Below are 22,464 nucleotides of genomic sequence, written 5' to 3' on the forward strand. Positions count from 1 at the left end.
ACTTAACAAGTGAAACCTGCTCAGCCAACTAATAAGAGCATCATCCTATATAAGAGTGTAGGGGGAGAGATCTGCTGTTAGTCCAGATGATAATGGCAGTCTAATGGTATTAAATTGTCCTTTGTGACAAGTCCTCAGGCTCTGAAATCTTACTAATACCGACGTGACAAAATAATCTCAATGCGGTTGACTGCCTCAGCCAGGGATTTACTGAATGTATACATGCTTTGCAAGTCATGCGGCTTAAACTGCTGTTTCATTGACACGCAGGTATGCTTTGCAATGATAGGATGTGATGTTTAGTAATTTTATAAATTATTTAACACTGTGTAACAGTTGAAGCTTTTGTTTCTATAACAGTGCCTTATCTTGTCATTTCTATCACGCTATTCAATTTGAGGAGTGAGGAGGTTATCCTGTGATAACCTCCTCACAAATAATGCATGTATGAGCCAGGCTGGCTGGGTTGTCATTGGCAATGCCCGGGAATACTGCGTTCCTGCCTGGCTCAGGAACTTGACTACTGAGGACACCACAGAGGGTTGGCTCAATTCTGGCATTCCATTGCCAAACATGACATGTTGGAGTCAGTTCAACTCTAAGGAGACTCTCTTACTTTGCCTCCCCCCCAGAAATACACAGTTACTACACTTTTACAGTACATCCTGTGAAGACCTTGAGACTTCCTCCTGACACAAAATGCAAGGATTATTATTATCAAATGCAACGATTATTATTGTTGATAAGTGGACTATCATTCTCATTGTGTCACCTCGACAATATTTAAACGTGATTCCATATACTGTATTTAGAATCACTGTGATCTCTCTCCACTTTCCTCACAGTGCTTGTCTCTAACTTCTTGTGAATGGCAGCATTAGTTTTGCTGCATTACACATCGCTTACCTTCATTTTCACAATTTTATTATGGGGTGCTTTCAGCTTGCCAGCCTATTAAGATCAGTAAAATTTTCTTTTACATTCCTCAATATCCTTGGTAATTTGGGCTGTTGTGTTTTGGACAATCTTAACCTGGATAATTTGACATCTAAGGATATTTTGTTGGCCAACACAGGATTGTCATTTTATTTTTTATTTTATTTTACAGGTTTCAAGATTAATAATATGCAATTAGTTATTCTTGAATCATGGCATTGCCTCAAATTTAGGTTTAGATAACATTTTTCAACATTGCCATCTGAATCACACTTGAAAAAAGTTCAAGAAGCTCATTAATGGCTATTAATATATTAAATTAGCAGTTTTCCCAACAGCTTGATTGGTAAAGGTACTCCCAGTGTGAAATGTCATACACTCAGAAATGTCCTAGCTTCAATTTCTCAGTTTGTGCTGAATTAGCTGTCTCAGTCAGTGACTTTGGGGATGTGACAATTGGCTTCTGTGCTGGGAAGAGAGAAAAGTAACCACGGTTTCTACTCCGATTGCTAGTTATTGATTTCTGTTAGAAATTCCTTTGTGTGTGTGTGAGTGGTGCATGTGTTTCCACGGGTAAGTAGTAATCAGCTTTGGCTGTGGTGCCCACAGGTCACAACACTCAATGTCAGGCTCACAGATGATTTAAGATTTAAGATTGTGCAAAATTCTGCAAACAGTCTTAAAGTCAATTTTAATTTGGAAGTTGATTTTCCAAAGTTCTTTTTGGGTACTGTGGAAAACTGACTTCCAAGTCAAGACTGGATGTAAAACTATTCCCTGAAACTGTCCACAATCTTATGTTTTAAGACAATGATCTTCAGGCTAAAAACATACAGATTTTTAGGGCTGCTGATGTGCCACATCTGTGCAGGTTTCAGCTACACGTTAAACAAGACTGAAATCTTGACTGATTTCTTTCTGTGTCCCCAGCTCAGAGTAATACAAGCAATTGTGCCACTTCTTGCTCTGTTTAAGATCACGTAACTCACAACAAAACACATACCATCTTCATCTGTATGTTTTAGGACCACACCAAATGGTGCATTTACTCATTGAGCCTTCAGACAGTTGAAGTAATTGCAATATAATGTTTGGATTGTGACTAAATGTAATTACTAAATGGATGCTGACACACTGGCAGGAGGGGTGCACCCTGCTAACCCGGGTCAATCATTCTCAGGCTTTCCCGCTGTTTTTGCCATAATGTATCAAGGTAAATAACTTATATTTGTACAGTAACCACAGTATGCGGGAGCCAGTCAGGCCACATACAGAATGAACGTAGCTTTAGCATTATACATTTACACAGTTACTGCACTTCACACTAAACTGAGTCCCGTAGCGTGGTGGTTAGCACGCTTACTTCACAGACGAGAGAACCTGCGTATGATTCCCAGGCAGGGCAAAACCTTAGGCATGTTTCCTTACTCCACATGCCTCTATTTACCTAGCAATCAGTAGGAACCCAGTTGCTAGTCGATTGACGGGTCGCTTTCAGGGGGTACTAATCCCTCGCCACAAAAAAATAATTTGGTTACTTAATCCACAAGTGTTTATGGTGCACTGCTGTGTGCCGTGTTTCGCACACAAAGTACAATCAATTCACAATCAGCAGAGGCTGATTAAAATGGACGGCCATTTTGTCCGGCTTAAGCGGCGTCCGAGGCTACTCGATATACCATTACCTCTTCCCACCCAGCAGAGGAGCGGCAGTGATAGCTCCTACCTCTTATTCCCATTCCCATTGGGCGGGAAGGGGACCGATTAGCGGCGGCTCCTATGAAGCATTTTGAGACTTCTCATCAAGGCTGTATCAAATGTAAGGATTATTATTCAATTTCTGAGGATTATTTTAAACTGCAATGGCTGCATATAAACATCAATAAAATCTGGTGAGATGTTGTCCAAAATCCCACATTCCCTGAGAAGCACACTTATTTATTTGCAGATCTTTGACGTGATTTGTAGCTGGTTATACTGCAACACTGAATGATAAATCATGAAAAGTGTCTGTTCTTTTCTAAAGAAGGAGCATTAAGGCACTCAACCATGACAGCCAAGAAATATAGTCTGTCTGTCTAAATACTTCACATTGAATCTCCTGCAAGTTGGATGATTTATAGATGTAGAAGTTGCAGTAACTCTTTCCCCCTTACGTTGCTCAACAAATCTGAGGCTTTAACGATTGCCATTTGTTAACGTTAAACATCTTGAGGTGAATTGCCTTACAAACCTGTCAATTCTATCTGCTTGGAGGGCAGTAGCCTGCTGCATGTCCGCTGCCCTGCCCGCCTCATCATTGGCGGTCGGGCCTTCAGCTGCCACCTCCCTCTGGAACTTCATCCCCCAAATCCCTCCACCTCGTCCCACTCTCTTTGCTTCCTTCAAGGCCCATCTCAAAGCCTTCCTCTTTTGCCTTTGGCTACCCTCACAGCCCCCTACCTCCACCCCTCCTGATTGCAACCCCAAGCTCAGGTGCAAACCCTTACTGTCCAGCGCTTTGGGACATCCTTACGTGAAATAGAGTATATAAATGTAATTTGTTGTAGTTTTGAATTATGCTGCTTTCAGGAAATGTACTGGTCTTGTAAAGTGCCATTAAAAAACATCTTCAAATAAATGTCACTACAGTAAGACCATCATCCTCACCCTCACTTGGATCTATTGGCTCCCCAGCTCCCTGCAGATTGAACTCAGGATCCTTGACCTCACTTTCAAATGTCTCCAAACCTTGGGTGAGCTTTCAGCCATTCTTATAATAATAATAATAATCCTTGCATTTGATATAGAGCTTTTCACGTCGGGAGGACGTCCCAAAGCGCTTCACAGAACACACTGTAAAGTGAATTGACTGTATATTTGTGGGCGAACGCGGCAGCCAATTGCGCACAGCAATGTCCCACAAACAGTCGTAGATTGAAAATGACCAATTTTTTTTATTATTGTTTTTTGGTTTTTTTGGAGGGATTATTATTATCTTGATACTCGTCAACAAGGTGATGTCTCACCACTGTAATCATAGACAGACTGCAGACATGGTTGGGAAGAGAGACTGCAGACATGGATGCAGTGGGCATGGAGAGAAGGAATAACATGACCAAATCCTTCTCCATTCTCTGGAACTCTATCCCTCTGCTTCAACCCCTCCATCCCTGTCTTAACAACCTACATTAAGACCTAACCTTTTGACCATACTTTAAGCCACTTGGAGCTCCTCTCAGGTTCTCCCCTCAGGGCTGTGTAAAGGAACATCTTCTCCATGTGAAAAAGCGCTATATAAACGTAAATTCTTGTTATGGGGGTGGGGTGCAATCACTGGCTAGGAGCCAGATTTAAAGATCTTGATAACATTACAGAATTGTTAATTTAAAGATAACATTACAGAATTTTTATTTGCAGAGGTTAGGTTGAACAGAGAAGCACATTTAGCTAATCTTGTGTTGGACTACTTCTAACTGAATGCTGACAGTAATTTGTCCAGACACGAATAAAGACTTTTATGTGTTTTTTAGGAGACAGAATATGCAGATGAAGCAAGTCTGAAAAGCACTCAGTGTATTGCTATAAAGCTAAATCACAAGAAACCCTCTAATTGTAAAGTCATACATTAGTGTGGTGCATATTAATTTAGAAACATATAAATTATTTTATAGTTTTGAAGCCTGTGCTTATGGTTTGATAAAATGCTTGAATTTGAACCTCATGTACAAAAGTTAAAATAAACTGAGGTAAAGGATTTCTGAACGCTTCTTCAAACTGGAGACGATTGAAAATTTCTGATGTAATAAAGTTTCGCTCTACATACAACCTGGGATAGGGCAGGAGATCACCAGTTAATTTTCTCAAGGGCATGACTACAATGTTTCTTCTCATTTCTATCATAACTGTGACTTACCTCTATAAAATTTTCATTACCCTTATGTCAGCAAGAATTATACATTATACAGGACAAATCCATTTAAGGCACACAATCCCTGCACTGCATTCCCTCCATTACCTATTGTACAGAACACAGATCCTTTTGGCTCAGGACTTTCCAATGGTCCTTTTGACATTAACTCCTTGCGCTGGCATTAACTGCAGAGAATTCCAGATTCCCTTGAGCCTCAAATTTCATTTGATGTTTTGAGTTCACACTTTAGAGTATTATGCTGAGATGAACACAAATAATTGCTGTACCACAAGTATTTAATTTGTCCAATCCAACTTTATTACTTCCCACAAAATACTCACAGTCACACCCCTTTATATTATATCATCTGAAGTGCTTTGAGACATTTCCACAATCGATGTGGAATGCAAGGATTATTATTACTGTAATATTTATCCCATTCGACAAACATACGTATTTCAAAAACAATTTGAAATAAAAATTTAAAAACGAATGGGTACACGTATCCAAGCAGTGGACAAAAAGATGGTGACGAGCATCTCAAGTATTTCATGCTCACAGGAAGCTCACAGAGAGTTGCTGGTTCCGGCTGTCCACCTACTGAGGGCTCAAACCTGAGATTGTCAGATGTCAAAGACCCAATTAGTGAATATCCTCCTTGGAAATTAGAGGGGTCTCTTTGTTGCCAAACATGTCACCTTGTAGCCAGTTCAGCTCCAGAGTCAGAATTGAGTCAACCCTCTGTGGCAGTCTTGGTATACCAGTTCCTGAGCCAGGCACGTCTGCATGAGTTGGCAAAAGCCAAGGCGCTGCTGATGACAAACCAGCCAGCCTGGCTCATTGGTACAGTAATTTGTATTTATATAGCTACCTTCACATGAGTAGCATCTGAATGCATTGGTAGGACTTGGAGGGGAAGGCTGGGGATCAGGTGTTGTGAAAATATGGAATGCACTAACCCTGAACTCAAAAAAAGCAGATTCAGTAAGCATGTTTAATTAAAGCAGGTGGATATATATTTACAAAATGGGTCTTATAATAACATTGTTGCTTTTGATTTAGCCCTTTACATCAAAATACTTCAATTTGTTTCACAGTAGTGACCATGTATTTTGAACGTGCATTCAAAGATATTGCCTTGTTCCTTTCCTCTTCCATATTCTCTCTTTCTGTCCCATTTTGAATCCAACTTTAAACATTTTTTTTGGACAAATCTATCTTATTTTTACATACTTTAAAAACGCCCAGTGCCTTGCAAGAACCCGCAGCCTTTCCCTTGGTGCTGTAGGAACCTGAGTGCCTGTTCACCTGATGCCTTGCAAAAACGACAATGACTCGCTTTATTTAGTGCCCTTCATGTGGGGTGGGGTCTCGAAGTGCTTAAGGAATGCTTACAGGAACTCGCACGATTGGCTTTGCACTAAGTGCCTGTCCACCTGGTGCCCTGCAGAATCCTCAGGCTTTGTTTTTTTATTAGTCTTTTATTAGTCAGCCTGGTGTTTAAGCGTAAGAATATGCTTAACAGTATCCAAACCTTTCCATGCACCTATATGTGGGAATTCCCATGATATTTATTGGAATGGAATGCACATTGTCTCCCTGCAGGGACGCATCCTGCTTACCTAATCCGGAGAGTATTAGACATTGGTTGGCAAGAGCCAAAGTTTGGGGACCCCAGAGTGTTTATTGGGGCACTGCTGGAGTCTGACCAGCTAAAGCCACAAAACTTACCATTGATATCGTTGTCTGTCAGGCTTTCCTGTTAGGGCTTTGGCTGCAGGGTTAACAGGAGCCGAGCGGGATGACTCCCTACCCCCAGTGACTGGTCTGCCCTTCCAGGTCCTGATGATGAGCAGACGAGCTGTGCTGACATCAGCAGTGCCCTGGGATACTGCGGACCCTCCTGGCTCTGGTACTGGACTGGAGACCGCCACAGAGGGCTGACTTGATTCCGACATTCCACTGCCAGACATGTCACCTCAGAGCCAGTTCATTTGCAAGAGGAACCCAGAAGGGAGGACCCTCAGGTTGGGAGGAACCCCAGGAGGGAGGACCCTCGGGCTGGGAGGGCACCCAGGAGGGAGGACCCTCAGGTTGGGAGGAACCCCAGGAGGGAGGACCCTCGGGCTGGGAGGACCCCCAGGAGGGAGGACCCTCGGGCTGGGAGGACCCCCAGGAGGGAGGACCCTCGGGCTGGGAGGGCACCCAGGAGGGAGGACCCTCAGGTTGGGAGGAACCCCAGGAGGGAGGACCCTCGGGCTGGGAGGACCCCCAGGAGGGAGGACCCTCGGGCTGGGAGGACCCCCAGGAGGGAGGACCCTCGGGCTGGGAGGAGTCCCGGGAGGGAGGACCCTCGGGCTGGGAGGACCCCCAGGAGGGAGGACCCTCGGGCTGGGAGGACCCCCAGGAGGGAGGACCCTCGGGCTGGGAGGACCCCAGGAGGGAGGACCCTCGGGCTGGGAGGACCCCAGGAGGGAGGACCCTCGGGCTGGGAGGAGTCCCGGGAGGGAGGACCCTCGGGCTGGGAGGAGTCCCGGGAGGGAGGACCCTCGGGCTGGGAGGAGTCCCGGGAGGGAGGAGTCCCGGGAGGGAGGAGCCTCAGGGTGGGTGGAGCCCTGAGAGGGAGGAGCCCCAGGAAGGAGGAGCCTCGGGGTGGGAGGAGCCTCGGGATGGGAGGAGCCTCGGGGTAGGAGGAGCCTCGGGGGGGTGGAGCCTCGGGGTAGGAGGAGCTGCGGGGGGTGGGAGGAGCCTCGGGGGGTGGGAGGAGCCTCGGGGAGAGGAGCCTCTGTGTGGGAGGAGCCTCGGGTGGGAGGAGCCTCGGGGGGTGGGAGGAGCCTGGGGCTGTGCTGCTCTCTCTGCCCAGTGTCTGTCAGCTGGCACTTGGCGGATGTGACGTAGTTGGTGCTAAGCACGCCGGGAGCGCCCTCCCTCCTTTCTCTGCCGAGCCGCCGCCATGTAAGCTTCAGCCGTGTGTCTGAGCGCCCGACAATCCGCCGCCATCCTCCCCTCACACCGGCCATCCGCGGCCCGCGGCGCCCCGGGGAGTCTCCCGCTCGGCCCCCGCGATCACTGCGCATCTTATTTGCACTTTACCGCGGGATGGAAGAGCTGAAACCCGGGGGGGGGGTGGGGATGGCTCTGGGGGAGAGCGGCCCTGGTGCTAAGGCCTCCGCGTGTGGACACGGGGAGAAGCGATAGCAGAGGCCGAGGCTGTGGGGAGGGTTAGTGCTGTGGCTGAGCCCCTGTCCTCTCTCTTCCTCCCCTCAGACTGACCGGAGATGGGCGCCTACAAGTACATGCAGGAGCTGTGGAGGAAGAAGCAGTCGGATGTGCTGCGCTTCCTGCTCCGTGTCCGCTGTTGGCAATACCGCCAGCTCTCCGCCCTGCACCGGGCACCCAGGCCCACACGGCCCGACAAGGCGCGCAGGCTCGGGTACAAGGCCAAGCAAGGTAAGGACTTGTAGGGGTATGGCTAACCTTCCTGCTGCTTGTCCAGCCGGGGCCATTACTACCCATTGGGGCCATTGCTACCCATTGGGGCCATTGCTACCCATTGGGGCCATTACTACCCATTGGGGCCATTGCTACCCATTGGGGCCATTGCTACCCATTGGGGCCATTGCTACCCATTGGGGCCATTGCTACCCATTGGGGCCATTACTACCCATTGGGGCCATTGCTACCCATTGGGGCCATTGCTACCCATTGGGGCCATTACTACCCATTGGGGCCATTACTACCCATTGGGGCCATTACTACCCATTGGGGCCATTACTACCCATTGGGGCCATTACTACCCATTGGGGCCATTACTACCCACTGGGGCCATTACTACCCATTGGGGCTTTGGTTTGCTTGGTTAACAGGAGCTGAGTGAGATGACTCCCTGCCCCCAGTGACTGGTCTGCCCTTCCAAGTCCTGCCAATGAGCCAGGCACTGTGCTGTCATCAGCAGTGCCCTGGGATACTGAAGAGCAATCTGGCTCAGGAACCGGACGAGTGACCACAGAGGGTTGACTCGATTCTGACATTCCATTGCCAAACATAAAAACAGCACAAAGAGGCCGCAGCGACATGCGGGTCTATGCCCGTGTTTTATTGTCCAAAATCAGCATCAATTGCTCTCAGTAGTAATGGTTCCTGAGCTAGTCAAGTCTGAAGTACTCCAGCGAATTGCAGATGACACATCAGCCAGCCTGGTTCTCTCCCAATCCTGGCCAATCCCAGTTACAGAGATTGAATTTATTCCCCGTATGAAGCTCATCATTCACAGGTTGATGCAGGCTGTACAGTTTGTGCTTGTACAGCCAAATCAGAGCAACTGATTGTTAGACCACATCTAGAGTATTATGTTTAGTTCTCCCCACCCCCCCTTAGGAAAGATGCTAGACTCAGAGAGAGGATGCAGAGGAGATGTATTGGAAAGATGAGTGGCTTGACCTGTGAGCAGAGTGTGGAGCCTATATTTACTGGATGAGAATATCAAGGGCAGGTGTGATGAAGTTCTTTAAAATAATGAGGGATATTTTGGGTAGATTCGTAGAATTTATTTCCACTGGCAAGTCAGTAAACTAGAGTATCGAATTAGCAGGAGAGAGGGGTAGGAGGATTTTTTGTTCCACAAAATTGTTAGGATGTGGAATGCCCTACTTGGAACAGTGATCAAGGTAGATATGTAAACAGGAACAATTTGAGGAACATGGGGGGGTGGGGGGGGAGTTGTTTTAAATAGCTTGGATACAATTGACTAAATAGCTAAAGCTACCCTGCAGATAGATGATGTGATTTTCTCAGCTCCTCCTTTACCTGCAATCTTGGATAAAACTGGAGGCGGTCGGGGGGCTAGTGAGAAGGGCATCGGGGGAATCAAGTGTGAAGGTTACAAAGCCTTATCTTGCAGTTTGGATAAATATCGGGAATAGGATTGTGCCTTTCCTCTCCCACCCTAGTTTATTTTTTGTTTGACTACATGCAGAACCCCATCACTGTGCTCAAATTTATCGAACCAGAACATTCAACACCTACACGTAAAACTTTCCGTGACTAGAATGGAATATGCACTCTCCTTCGAGGGACCACCCTGCATACCTAATTCTGGAGAACATTAGGTGTAGGCTAGCAAGAGCCAAGGCTTGGGACCCCAGAGTGCGTTGGCGTGCTGCTGGATACTAACCGGCCAAAAACCGCAACCCTTGCCATTGAAGCATTGTCTAGCAAGCTTCTCACTGCTTACCTAGCTGAGACTACCTATCTGTTAGGGCTTTGGCTTGCAGGGTTAACAGTAGATGAGTGGGAAGACTACCTGCAAGCACCTGTCTGCCCCTCTTAGTCCTGCCGATGAGACAGGTTGGCTGGTATGCCATTAGCTCTGCACTGTACTTCAGGCTTGCCTGGCTTGGAAACCATTGCTACCAAGACCATCTCACAGGGCTGACTCGATTCCGACATTCCTTTGCCAAGTATGTCATGTTGAAGCCACTTCAGCTGCAAGGAGACTCCGTTTACTGACCACACCACTCCTTCACAGAAGACACATTTAGGGGCAGTGAGGTCTATTTTAACTCCACACAGATTGAACCTTGAATGTTGCAGCTTTCTCATCAAATCATTCCAGGTGATGCCTTTACCAACTGAGCCATCAAAGGACTGTTAAAGCTGCATTTTTAAAAGGCCTTAAGCAATAGATACTAGTGCTTTGGAGCGCAGATTCCTCCATAGGAATTGTTCTGGTTCAATATTTGGAAAACATTGTTGGTGTATCGAGGTAGTCTGACTGAACTGTTGTCATACTAAAAGTTTTCCATGTTATTGCATGGTAGCAAATAGACTAACTATTGTTGCTTAAGTCTATGTTGGCAACAGTGGGGATTGTGATGCAGAAGTGGGCAAAAATGTTGCTTGCCTGTATTATGCAAGGTTATTGGAATAGGGCTACAGAAAGGCCCATGGTAAGTCCTTACAGTCTTCAGCACTTTGTTATATGTGCGGTCTTGGGGAGCAGCGGTAGGGGGTGGGGAGAGAGAAATTGAGAGACTGAGACAGGTGACAAAAGTACTGAGACCAAGCACAATGTGGTACTTTAATCTCACCAACTCCTCACAGAATATTTTTTTTGATTAACCTCATGTTTGTACAGTATTTTGCATGCTGACCAATTACGATTATGATTTTTCATGTGTGTTTTTTCTGTTTCATTGATGTGTCCAAAATTTGCTAAACCCGGGTTACGACTGCTCCACAGGTTATGTTATCTACCGCATTCGGGTCCGTCGTGGTGGTCGCAAACGTCCAGTGCCTAAGGGTGCTACCTACGGTAAACCAGTGCATCATGGCGTCAATCAACTGAAGTTTGCCCGTAGTCTTCAGTCTGTTGCTGAGGTATGGGCTGTTGCTATGAAGTTTTATAAATTGTTTTGTATTTTTTCTGTTATAATTGTTTCTTTTTCAACTGTAGGAATTGTTTTTAAATTAAAAAGTAAAAACCTAGTTCTTGATACTTTGCGGAGTCCTGTAGCTCAGTGGTTAGAGCACTCGCTTTGCAAGTGAGAGACCTGAGTTCAATTCCCGGCAGAAGGCGAAACCTTGGGCAAGTTTCCTTACTCCACACAGAGCCTATTAATAATCCTTCCAAAACAAAACAATAATAAATTGGTCATTTTCAATCAACGACTGTTTGTGGGACATTGCTGTGCGCAATTGGCTGCTGCGTTCACCCACAAATATACAGTCAATTCACGTTACAGTGTGTTCTGTGAAGCGCTTTGGGACGTCCTCCTGACGTGAAAAGGGCTATATCAAATGCAAGGATTATTATTATTATTTAAATGCAGTAAACCCCTGCTTACCGTATTTCAGGTGTCCAGAGTTCGAACATAGGCCCGAAACCAAATAATGAGTGTAGATACCTGTTAGCCCACTTGCCTAGCACACGCCAATGCTGTGCTGCACAGCCTCACCAACCTTCCTGGTATTCTCAGTGGCCAAGAATAATGACTTTGACTTAGATTGTTCAAATCCCTGAAGCAGAAGATAGGTTATTCGCTATTTTCTGCTTGCGGGATTTAAAGGAATTACAATGCTGGTGCTGGCATTTGCTGCAATTTTCGAAAAATGTCAGTACTGGCATGTAATTACACAGTTGTAAATTTTGCTGGACCATATCCTCCTTAATAGTCCAGTTAGCCTAGGTATAAATGTAGGTTTAATTGCCATTCATATATTTCTTTGTTCCTTTGTTAACCAGGTTTACATTAGATGAGATTTGAGATTAAAAATCACTTGTCTGATAATTAAATTAGCAGGATTAAGGTTCAAAAATATATATTTTAAACCCTAATAGTCGAGGTCCTAATTATGATAAAAAAAACGATTTCCATTTGACACCGGACACATCCAATTGAGGGTAGTATTAATTTAAGCCTATTGCTGGAACATTTTGCTATCCAACAGAGCTGTAGTGATTTAGAACTCTCAACTATGAACTTTTATGATAAATAAGAATCCTTAACATTTATAGTGTCCTAGGACTTTCCTTTCAGGAAATTATTTATTCTAAATTATTTGTTCACTTGTATTTCAGTTCTGAGAATTCTTCAACTGACCTAACCCATGTCCATATGATTTTTTTTTCTCCCCTTAGGAACGTGCTGGCCGTCATTGCAAAGCCCTGAGAGTACTCGCTTCATACTGGGTGGGTGAAGATTCAACTTACAAGTTCTTCGAGGTTGTTCTTGTTGATCCGTTCCACAAAGCTATTAGGCGCAATCCTGATACCCAATGGATCACAAAACCTGTGCATAAGCACAGAGAGATGCGTGGCCTGACATCTGCTGGCAAGAAGAGCCGTGGTTTGGGCAAAGGTCACAGATTCCATCTTACTATTGGAGGTTCTCGTCACGCTGCATGGAGAAGGCGCAACACTCTGCAGCTACGTCGCTACCGTTAATATGTATGCTGTATATTTCCTTTGGCAATAAAACATCTTGTTTGAAGCATATTTGCCTGTCCAGTTTTACACCTAAAATTATGTGAAATTGGGGTGTGATCTGTTCCTTTTTTTAAAAAGAAAGTTTATTTTAATACCTTTCTTGATTTTGTTGTAATACTTGTTTTTGAGTTTTCCTTTTTTCCAGACTTTGAGATCATCCAGAATATTGATGCATCCACTTTTTCTTTCTGATTTATTGAATACTGCTTCTTTTTAAGATTTGCAGTCAACTTGGTAACGCTCATTTTTTTGTGTAATTTAGTTTTGTCCCCCAGGTATGAACTTTACGAAATGTATTGGATCATGGTGATTGGAGTGCTTTAGAGTATTTTAGTACCATCATAAGGAAACCACAACAAATTAGACTGAATGAATTTACAAATCAAAATAGCAAGGAATCTTGTTTTTCTTCTTGTGCTTTAATGCACCAGAATTTCTAAGCTATGTAGCTTTTCATGAATTCATGAAACCATCAATTACATGTAAGTTAAATGTCCAGTCAAAGATCCTGCATTGTGAAAAGGTATTTAAAGATTCTACTCTGAAAATCCTTAGAAGCAAATTATATTCTACTGCAATGAAACCACAATAACCCAAATTCCTCTCCTCCCCTCGCCCCATAAATTCAATCGCTTTTCACATGCCCAGGTCCTTGGGCATGATTCCCATTTAATTACTTGATTTACCTCTTGGTCTCGTGCTTTTCACGTGTTTAAATTTGCCAGTAGTAAATGAAAAACTTGTAACAAAGGACTTGCAACAAAATACAAATTTGAAATAATCAAGTTAGTGCTCTTACCCTCAACTCCATGACCACCGATGTCCTGACAGTCTGCCTGTCTGACATTGAGTACTGGACGAGAGACAACTTTCTTCAGCTCAACGTGCGCAAAACTGAGGCCCTCCTGATTGTCTCACGTCAGCGTCTCCGCACCTCAGGCGCTATCAGCATCCAAGGCTGCGCTCTCCACCTCAAAGCCACTCAGGAACCTCGAGGTTCTGTTCGACCCTGAGCTGTCCTTTCTCCCTCATATTCGCGCCACAACTGGCGCCGTCTTCCATCACCTCCGGAATATCGCCAGACTACGGCACTACCTCACCCCTCACGCTGCTGAAACTCTGGTCCACGCCTTTATCACCTCAAGGCTGGACTATGGGAACTCTCTCCTCGCCGGCCTTCCCGCCACCTCCCTCCACAAGCTGCAGGTCATTCAGAACTCTGCAGCTCGTGTACTGTCCCGCACCAGGCTTCGCGACCACATCACTCCCACCCTCGCTCGCCTCCACTGGCTCCCCATCCCCCAGAGGATCGAATTCAAGATCCTCACCCATTCACGGCCTCGCTCCCTCCTACCTCTCTGACCTACTATCCCCCTACCTACCTGCCCGTACCCTCCGTTCCTCTGGCTCCGGTCTGCTCCACATCCCCCACCCTAACCGCCCTACCATCAGTGGCCGGGCTCTCAGCCCCGAGGCTCTGGAACTCCATCCCCCAGTGCCTTCGCCTTGCTTCCTCCCTTTTCTCCTTCAAGGCCGGTCTCAAGACCTTTCTCTTTGACCGTGCCTTCAGCTCCCCTCTCGACTCTCTACCCCCTCCTCGCTCCCTCCCCTCCCTTCCCTCCCCTCACCCTGACCATTTCCCTCCTGCTTGGGTCCCGACCCAACTGTCCAGAGCCTTGGGACATCCTCTCGATGTGAAAGGCACTCTATAAATGAAATATTGTTGTATTAAAGCTGACAGCTAGGATATCAAGCCCTATGGTTGGCTTAGAGCTTTGGTTAATTTGCTGATGCTGTGTCAGCTTGGCTCAGTCGGAAGCACTCTTGAGTCAAAAGGAAAGGTTGCCGGTTCAAGCCCCATGCTGAATCTTTGAGCTCATAACACTAGCGAAGGGCCGAATGATCCGTGTCTACCCTGCACTGCATTTGAAGGCCTGGAGATCCTACAAATACCCAAGGTCACCACCTTCTGCCTCTCAGGGCCACCACCACACACAGACACGGAGGGAGACAGAAACAGACAAGGACACACAGACACAGAGCGAGAAACACAGACCGACAGACTCACAGATACACACAAACAGGAGAGAGAGACACACATTCACTCACACAGACATACAGAGGAGAGACACAGGCAATCTCAACAGTGGGACCTTGGGGTGAGCGAAGCCCATTTCCCGCTTGCGCTGCACCGTGCACTCCTCATACCAATGTCTGCATATTCATTCATGTCCACTAACCTCAGCTACAAATCCATCCTCTCCCTTCACTTAGCTAATTAGGGTTTGCTGCTCTGACCACTCGGTTCAATGATCGGTGGCCAAGCCTTTAGTTCCTACGTCTCTAACTTTTGGAACTTTCTCTGCCAATTCTTTCTCGCCCTCTGTTTAATTCTTGCTTCAAATCCCACCTGTTTGAACTCTTATGGCCATATTCAACACCCTCCCCACCACCACCCCACCTTTGCATGGTATCCAACCCTATCCCTGTGAGACATTGCGAGACATTATATAAAGGCAAGTAGTTTTTCAGCAGGGTTCATTGCATAATGATTAGCAATGGCAATCCAGGCTGGTCTTAGGGGTGGACCTGAAGAGTTCCCACCAGATATTTGGATATCTGGAAAAACTAAAGACTTAAGGGAAATTTGTGTTCAATTTAAGCTGCACTGACATATTAGTTGGGTCTGTCGTAGCTGTTGCAACTGAATGCCTTGAGCCTTTATTATGCCTTCAGGAAGCTGGGAACAATCCAAGACTTTGAATATTCGCCATCCATCTTTCGAATGGCCATGAATTCTTTATAGTCAAAGCTCAGTGAAGCCTAACTAGAATGCATGTCAAACAGATTGTTTCTACCTTTGAAGCAGTGATTTATTTATTTTTAATGTTGTGTTTTTCTTGTTTTTCCTGGTAATCACTGCTGCTCCAGGGTCTGTGGTGTAGCAGACCAGATACAGTACATGTATCCTATATACAACCTCTTGCAACAGAATTGCTACGTGCTGTTAACATGGCCTCATTCAGTCAATTCCTCTACTGATCAAAACAAACTGATGCAAATAATTGCTGCTAGCCATTGCCATATTAGTGAGTATTCCATACTGGAGGTCACTTTATTTTTATTAACTCCAATTGTGACTGACTTTGAGCTGAAGTACTAGTTGATAGAACCTCCAGTTTCTGCAGGGTTGGATTGCCTTATCTCGGAATTAGGAACAGAGAAACAGGACAAAGCCATCCAGCTATCATAACTTATTAGATCTTGGTAGATCTTTCAATCCCATTTCCCCACATTTCTGAGCTGAATGCAAAGTACACAAACCTTGTTAAGAGGTCTATTGTTTGCTCTCTCCAATTTTCATTCAGCCCTGCTGGGCCTTAGTGTTTGCATTTTCCAGACAGGTACAGTCATTGCTGGTGCAATGGGATCATTGTACAATTGTTGATTTAAGGTTCACTGTTTCAGTTTTGCAAGTAAATCTCCTCTGATATGTGGTGTAGCATATTGGATCAGCTTTCTTTACATTAGAGTGGATGCAAGCATCTTTCACAATTTTGTTGTGGTTGAAACTGTTGCAATTCCCAGTTGAAGACTTATTTTTTGTTTAATTTCAATTGCAGCTACATATTACTATACAAGGATGCTGTACCAGCACTTGGGATACAAGTTCGGATCTGATTATAGTCCTTCTCCCCTCACTGACCACTGTACATATTCAATGGAAAGACAGTTAGCTGCAATAATTGGGACCAGCTCATTGCTGATAAGCAAATAGTGTAGACATTTGGACATCACGCAAAATAAATTGTCTACAGTTCTAACTGAAAAGAATTCCATCAGGAATTTCATTGACAAAAGGTTCTGATGAAAGTTCATTGCCCTGAAGTGTTAACTCATTTTCCTCTCTCCATAGATGCTGCCTGACCTGTTGCGTGTTCCCAGCGACTTCTGTATATCACTTTACAGAAATCTCTGAGAAAATTCTTGAGATGTTTTGTTGTGATCAGGTGCTGTATCAAATATAATGATGATTATTATTTTCATTAATATAAATACTTGTAAGGGAAAATGGAAATGTCACACTAATGCAGCAGAGGGTGCTCTTCTTACTTTGCACAGAGTATAGAAAGAATTACATTGCATTTAGATGTGCCGCACCCTAACTCAAAGTGCTTTATGCTCTAAAAATACTGACTATAAAGATTAGAAAGGATTCCCTTTCCCAGAATAGATAGATTTAATCTTCAAAACAATTCCACATAGGAATATCGTTGTGTACATAAAAAGGAAAACATATTTTTAAGTGAATAATGCAAGCTTGAATTATCTCATGCACTTGTGGGGATTGTAGGGGAGCAAGATGACCAAAGATGTGCTCAAAGTTCTTGGACTTTGAAGGAGGCCTGGAAAAGGGTGAAGCAAAAGGATTCTGTAATATAGTTCCAGAGGGTGGGGGCAGAAAGCCTGAAAGCCCAACTGCCGATGATGGTGCAAGCAGGGCGGGGGACATAAATCAGGCCAGTGCCTGCCAAGCGGAGGGAGTGGGTGGATTGGCAAGGTTTGAGAAGGTCACAGAGGTAGAGTGGGGCAAGACCGTGGAGGAATTTAAAAAGGAAAATGAGGATCTTGAATTCGATCCTCTGGGGGATGGGGAGCTAGGGTAGCTGGGCAAGGACCAGGTGATAGGCTCTCAGAGCCTAGTGAGGGAGCAGACATGAGTGGCAGAGTTTTGGATAGTCTGCAGCTTGTGGAGGGAAGAGTTGGAAGGTCTGGTGAGCAGAGAGTTGACGTAGTCAAGCCTGGATGTGGTGAAACCATGGATAGAGATCCCGGCCACCCAAGGGGAGAGGTAGTGGGACCTAAGGGGAGAGGTAGTGCGACCCAAAGGGAGAGGTAGGCAATGCTGTGGATGTGGGGGAAAGCACATGCAAGACAAAACATGTCTTTCATGTAAACCAAGCAAGACACAGCCCTAGCAGGTAGGGTGGTCCCAGCTGGACAAACAACAGAAAATTTGTCAGTCAGTGCCGCAGCCACTCCCTCCATTCGGTGAACACCACCTGCTTCACCGCTCACTCCATCCCTCACTTCCCACCACACTTTAATCCGGCTTAAAACCTTTCTTTTTGTCACCATTCCCCCCCACCCCCCACCTTCCTCACCTCCTCCCACCCCCAGCTCAGGCTCCCAACCAATTCTGTAAAGCATACAAACACCTGACTTGAAAGACACTATGTAAACATAGGATTGTTGAAGTCTTACGGTTTCAGTTGGTTAGACTCTAGCAACACTCTGATGCACACTCTAAGACCTGAAGCCTTGGCTCTTGCCACCCTGCTCCTAATACTCTTCAGAATTAGCGAAAGCGTGTGGGAAGAGAATGCACATTGCATTCCAGACACCGGAAAATTTGCTTGTGTAGGTGGTATACACATGTAGAACTATGCCTGGTTTGACTACTCTTAAAGCACGTTGAGAGGTTTCAGCGGAAACCACTGATCAAACAAGATCCTATTTTGCCCCCTCTTTGGAATCAGAAAATCTATAGTTTTAATGGTCACTTATTCAAAGTTTATTGGTACCTATATACGTGGACGTTAATGATAATAATCCCATGTCACTGCTTGAAAAAAGGAGGGAATCTCTCCTGGTGTGCTGGTCAACAATACCCCAAATAAAAATTGGTCATTGATTTTTGTGGGACATTGGCTGTTTGTGGGACATTGCTGTGTGCAACTGGGCTGCCCTGAGTGCCTACAAATACCCATAAACTTGTGAAGCAAATCTTGTGAAGCACTTTGACAAGTGAACCTGACATGTAAGACTCTATATGAAATGCAAACATAATTATTGTTTATCTGTATTGAACTTGATTTGCCATTCATTAGCTTATGCACATATCCTCTATTGATAAGACCTTTGTTGCCTCCTCTGATTCTACATTAATTTGATTACCTGCTAACCCCAAATCAACTTGTCCGCTTCTTCTGCTCAGCAAGCTCCGGCCTGCTCCATGTCCCCTGCCCAGCCCACGCCCACTATTGGTGGTCAGGCCTTTAGCTTCTCTGTCCCCATCCTTTGGAGCCATATCCCACATTCCCTTTGTCTTGCTCCCTCCCTTGCCTTTTCAAAGCATGTCTCAAGACCTTCCTATTTGACCGCACATTTGGCCACCCTCTTAGCCCTACCCTCCCTGGCTTCCACCTCCCCTGATCCCAACGCCCTGCTCGGGTCCAATTCCCTGACTGTCCAGCGCCTTGAGATGTCCCCCCACATGAAATGCACTTTATCAATGTAATTTGTTGTTTGTTATTCTTGATGTAACCACTTTGCACTGAGTTTATATAACCAGGTCATAAATGTATAGATGAGAATTAGGGGGTGGAGTCACAGTGTAAATACACTATGTACATGACTTCCCTCAGTCAATTTGGGATGTCAATACTTGAAACGTGAGATAGCTTGAAGAACAGATGTGGAAATTAGATTAGGAGACTTGTCATGATCTAATAAACTGGTGAAACAGTCTGGATGGGCTAAATTGCATCCTCCTGCTCCTCTCTTCCTAACTGCACCCACAGAAAGCAAAATAAGGCACATCTAACAGTACTTAATTCAACAGCTGCAGTCACCTCCAAAAATTTACCCTGATGTTGTGGAGTGCAATGCTATTGATATGTATGTCCCTACCAATATATATTTGTGATCCGTTTGAAAAAAGAGTACTGTACAAGTCCTGTGGCATATTGGTTGGAGCACTTGACTTGCAAGCGAGTGGACCTGGGTTCGATTCCCAGGCAGGGCTAAACGTTAGGCAAGTTAACTTACTCCATACGCCTTGATTTACCCGGCGGTAAGTCGGAACCTGGTAGTTAGTCGTTTGGCGGATTGCTTTTCTGGGGGTAACAATCCCTTCAAAAATAAATTGAAAAAAATACTAATTTGGTCACTCAATCCACGACTGTTTGTGGGACACTGCCCTAAGCCATTGGCTGCCGCGTTTACCCACGGAACACACAGTCGATTCGCTTTACAGTATATTCCGTGAAGCGCTTTGAGACGCCTCGAAGACCTGATCAGGCGCTACGTCCAACGCGAGGCACATCAAGCTTTACAAATGCGCATGTTTTAAAACAATCTGACAGTTTATCTCGGAAGCTCTCTTCGACGCCGGTTTACACAACTGGATGGACGCCGTTGAAATCCCTCTTCAATCCCATCTTCTTTTTTTGGGGACAAATGCCTGGAGGAGCCTGCGGGGGGGGGGGGGGGGGGTGGGGTCTGCTGCTGCTGCTGCTGTTGAACTTGCATTGCAAAGTGTGTCACTGGGGCAAAGGGGGTGGGGGGGGGGAGGGGGAGACTGAGGGAAATGAAGCGGGTGGGAGGAGCCACTGCAGAAGTAGGTCACATGGTAACACGCAGGACAGCAGCGCCTGGAGAGTGAGTCATTGGCAGTTAGGAGAGCCGAGCGGTTAGACGGTCACACAGTCAGACCCAATATAGCGCTGCACTACAGCAATCGGGAACACACACACACTCACTCACACTCACTCACCGCCGGGAGGAGGAGGAGGAGGAGGTCGATACCATCTCCGGTGACGTCCTCCAGACGCTCGAGACACCTCTCATCGGTATTTGGGGCGAAGAAAACCGCCGTCACAGGATCATGATCCCCCGTACACCCGACATCTGGTGACCCGCGCACCTCAGCCTCTCCCACTCGCTCGGACACTCTCCCCCCCACACCCCTCCCCCTCACACTCCCCACCCCCCCCTCCCCTTCACACTCCCCCCTCACACTCCCCACCCCCCCCTCCCCTTCACACTCCCCCCCTCACACTCCCCCCCCCCCTCCTCCCTCCCCCTCACACTCCCCCCTCACACTCAGCCCTCCCTCTCACTCCGCCAACCAACCGCCCGATTGACTCGTTGTGAAATGGATGGTAACGGCCTCTCTGGTGAGCAGCGGCGGGGGCCCGGGGGGGGGGGCGGGGCCCGGGGGGGCGGGGCCCGGGGGGGGGGAGCGGCGGGGCCCGGGGGCGGGGGCCCGGGGGGGGAGGCCCGGGCGGGGGAGGCCCGGGGCGGGGGCCCGGGGGGGGGAGCGGGGCCCGGGGGGGGGAGCGGCGGGGGCCCGGGGGGTGGGAGCGGGGGCCCGGGGGGGAGGCGGCGGGGCCCGGGGAGGGAGGCGGCGGGGGCCCGGGGGGGGGGCGGGGGGCCCGGGGGGGGGCGGGGGCCCGGGGCGGGGGAGGCCGGGGCGGGGGCCGGGGGGGGGGGAGAGCGGGGCCCGGGGGGAGGCGGCGGGGGCCCGGGGCGGGGAGGCCGGGCGGGGAGGCCCGGGGCGGGGCCCGGGGGGGGGAGAGCGGGTCTGAGCCGCACTTTCCCGGCAACGTGACTGGAATAATGTGTTTTTTTGGAATATATGACATGATGCCGTCCATTAACCCAAAGCCACTGACAGCCTCAGCCTGAGGGGGGGGTAGGGGGGGGGTGTGTATGTGGGTGTGTGTGTGTATGGGTGTGTGTGTGGGGGGGGGTGTATGGGTGTGGGGGGTGGGGGTGTGTGTGGGGGGGGTGTGTGTGTTGGGTGTGTGTGTGTATGGGTGTGTGTGGGGGGTGGGGGGGGAGAGTGTGTGTGGGTGTGTGTGTGTATGGGTGTGTGTGTGTGTGTGTGTATGGGTGTGTGTGTGGGGGGGGGTGTATGGGTGTGTGGGGTGGGTGTGTGTGTGTATGGGTGTGTGTGTGGGGGGGGTGTGTGTATGGGTGTGGGGGTGTGTGTGTGTGTATGGGTGTGTGTGTGGGGGGGGGTGTGTGTATGGGTGTGTGTGGGGGGGGTGTGTGTGTGTGTGTATGGGTGTGTGTGTGTGGGGGGGGTGTGTGTATGGGTGTGTGTGGGGGGGTGTGTGTGTGTGTGTGTATGGGTGTGTGTGGTGTGTATGGGTGTGTGTGTGGGGGGGGTGTGTGTGGGGGGGTGTGTATGGGTGTGTGTGTGTGTGGGGGTGGGGGTGTGTGTGTGTGTGGGGGGGTGTGTGTGTGTGGGGTGGGTGTGTGTGTGGGGGGTGTATGTTGCTGTTGTGCCCCCTGTCCTCACTTGGCTCCTGTCTGGTCGGGTTTCGCTTTATTTCCTGTTGCAAAGCTTTCGGATCAGCAATTCTCGAACTAATGTTAAAGGAAACGAAATACTGCAGCGAACCCACACCAGTGCTGGGGGGGGGGGGGGGTTGCGTCTGTGTGTGGGTGGGGGGGGGGTCTGTGTGTGGGTGGGGGGGGGGGGGGGGTTGTGTGTGAAGGGTTAGTTATTTTGCGCTATCAGTTTTTGGGTGGATTCTTCTGAGGAAAGGAGAGACAAAAATCAGTCACGTTTTGCAACAACAAAAAACCCACCTACCTAACGTCATTCTTTTTGCATTGCGTTTCTTTTTATAACTCTGCCGGGTGTTTTACAATCTTGCCACAATTGTTACCATTAAAGTAATACTGCATATTATTCTATGGCAAAAGCGACTGTGGTCAGAGCGCATTTTTGTATTTGCAGCTTGCCAAAAATATAATAATAATAATAATAATTATTATTATTAAATAAACCCGAGTTGCATCTATGCTGCTGCTGCTGAGTGAGTGCGAGTGCTCCTGGTAGTGTAACAAGGGT

General features: G+C 47.2%; 1 protein-coding gene across 1 annotated transcript; it reads left to right on the forward strand.

The window, feature by feature from the left end:
- The first annotated feature begins 7,759 nt into the window (after positions 1 to 7,759).
- rpl15 (ribosomal protein L15) lies at positions 7,760 to 12,821 on the forward strand. The gene is given in 4 exon segments (NM_001292707.1): positions 7,760 to 7,783; positions 8,096 to 8,278; positions 11,070 to 11,206; positions 12,468 to 12,821. Coding segments are annotated over 3 exon segments (615 nt in total). The 5' UTR covers positions 7,760 to 7,783; positions 8,096 to 8,106; the 3' UTR covers positions 12,774 to 12,821.
- The last annotated feature ends 9,643 nt before the right edge of the window (positions 12,822 to 22,464 follow it).

The sequence above is a fragment of the Callorhinchus milii genome, unplaced genomic scaffold (assembly GCF_018977255.1).
Source record: "Callorhinchus milii isolate IMCB2004 unplaced genomic scaffold, IMCB_Cmil_1.0 Scaffold2, whole genome shotgun sequence".
In the NCBI taxonomy this organism is placed as follows: domain Eukaryota; kingdom Metazoa; phylum Chordata; class Chondrichthyes; order Chimaeriformes; family Callorhinchidae; genus Callorhinchus; species Callorhinchus milii.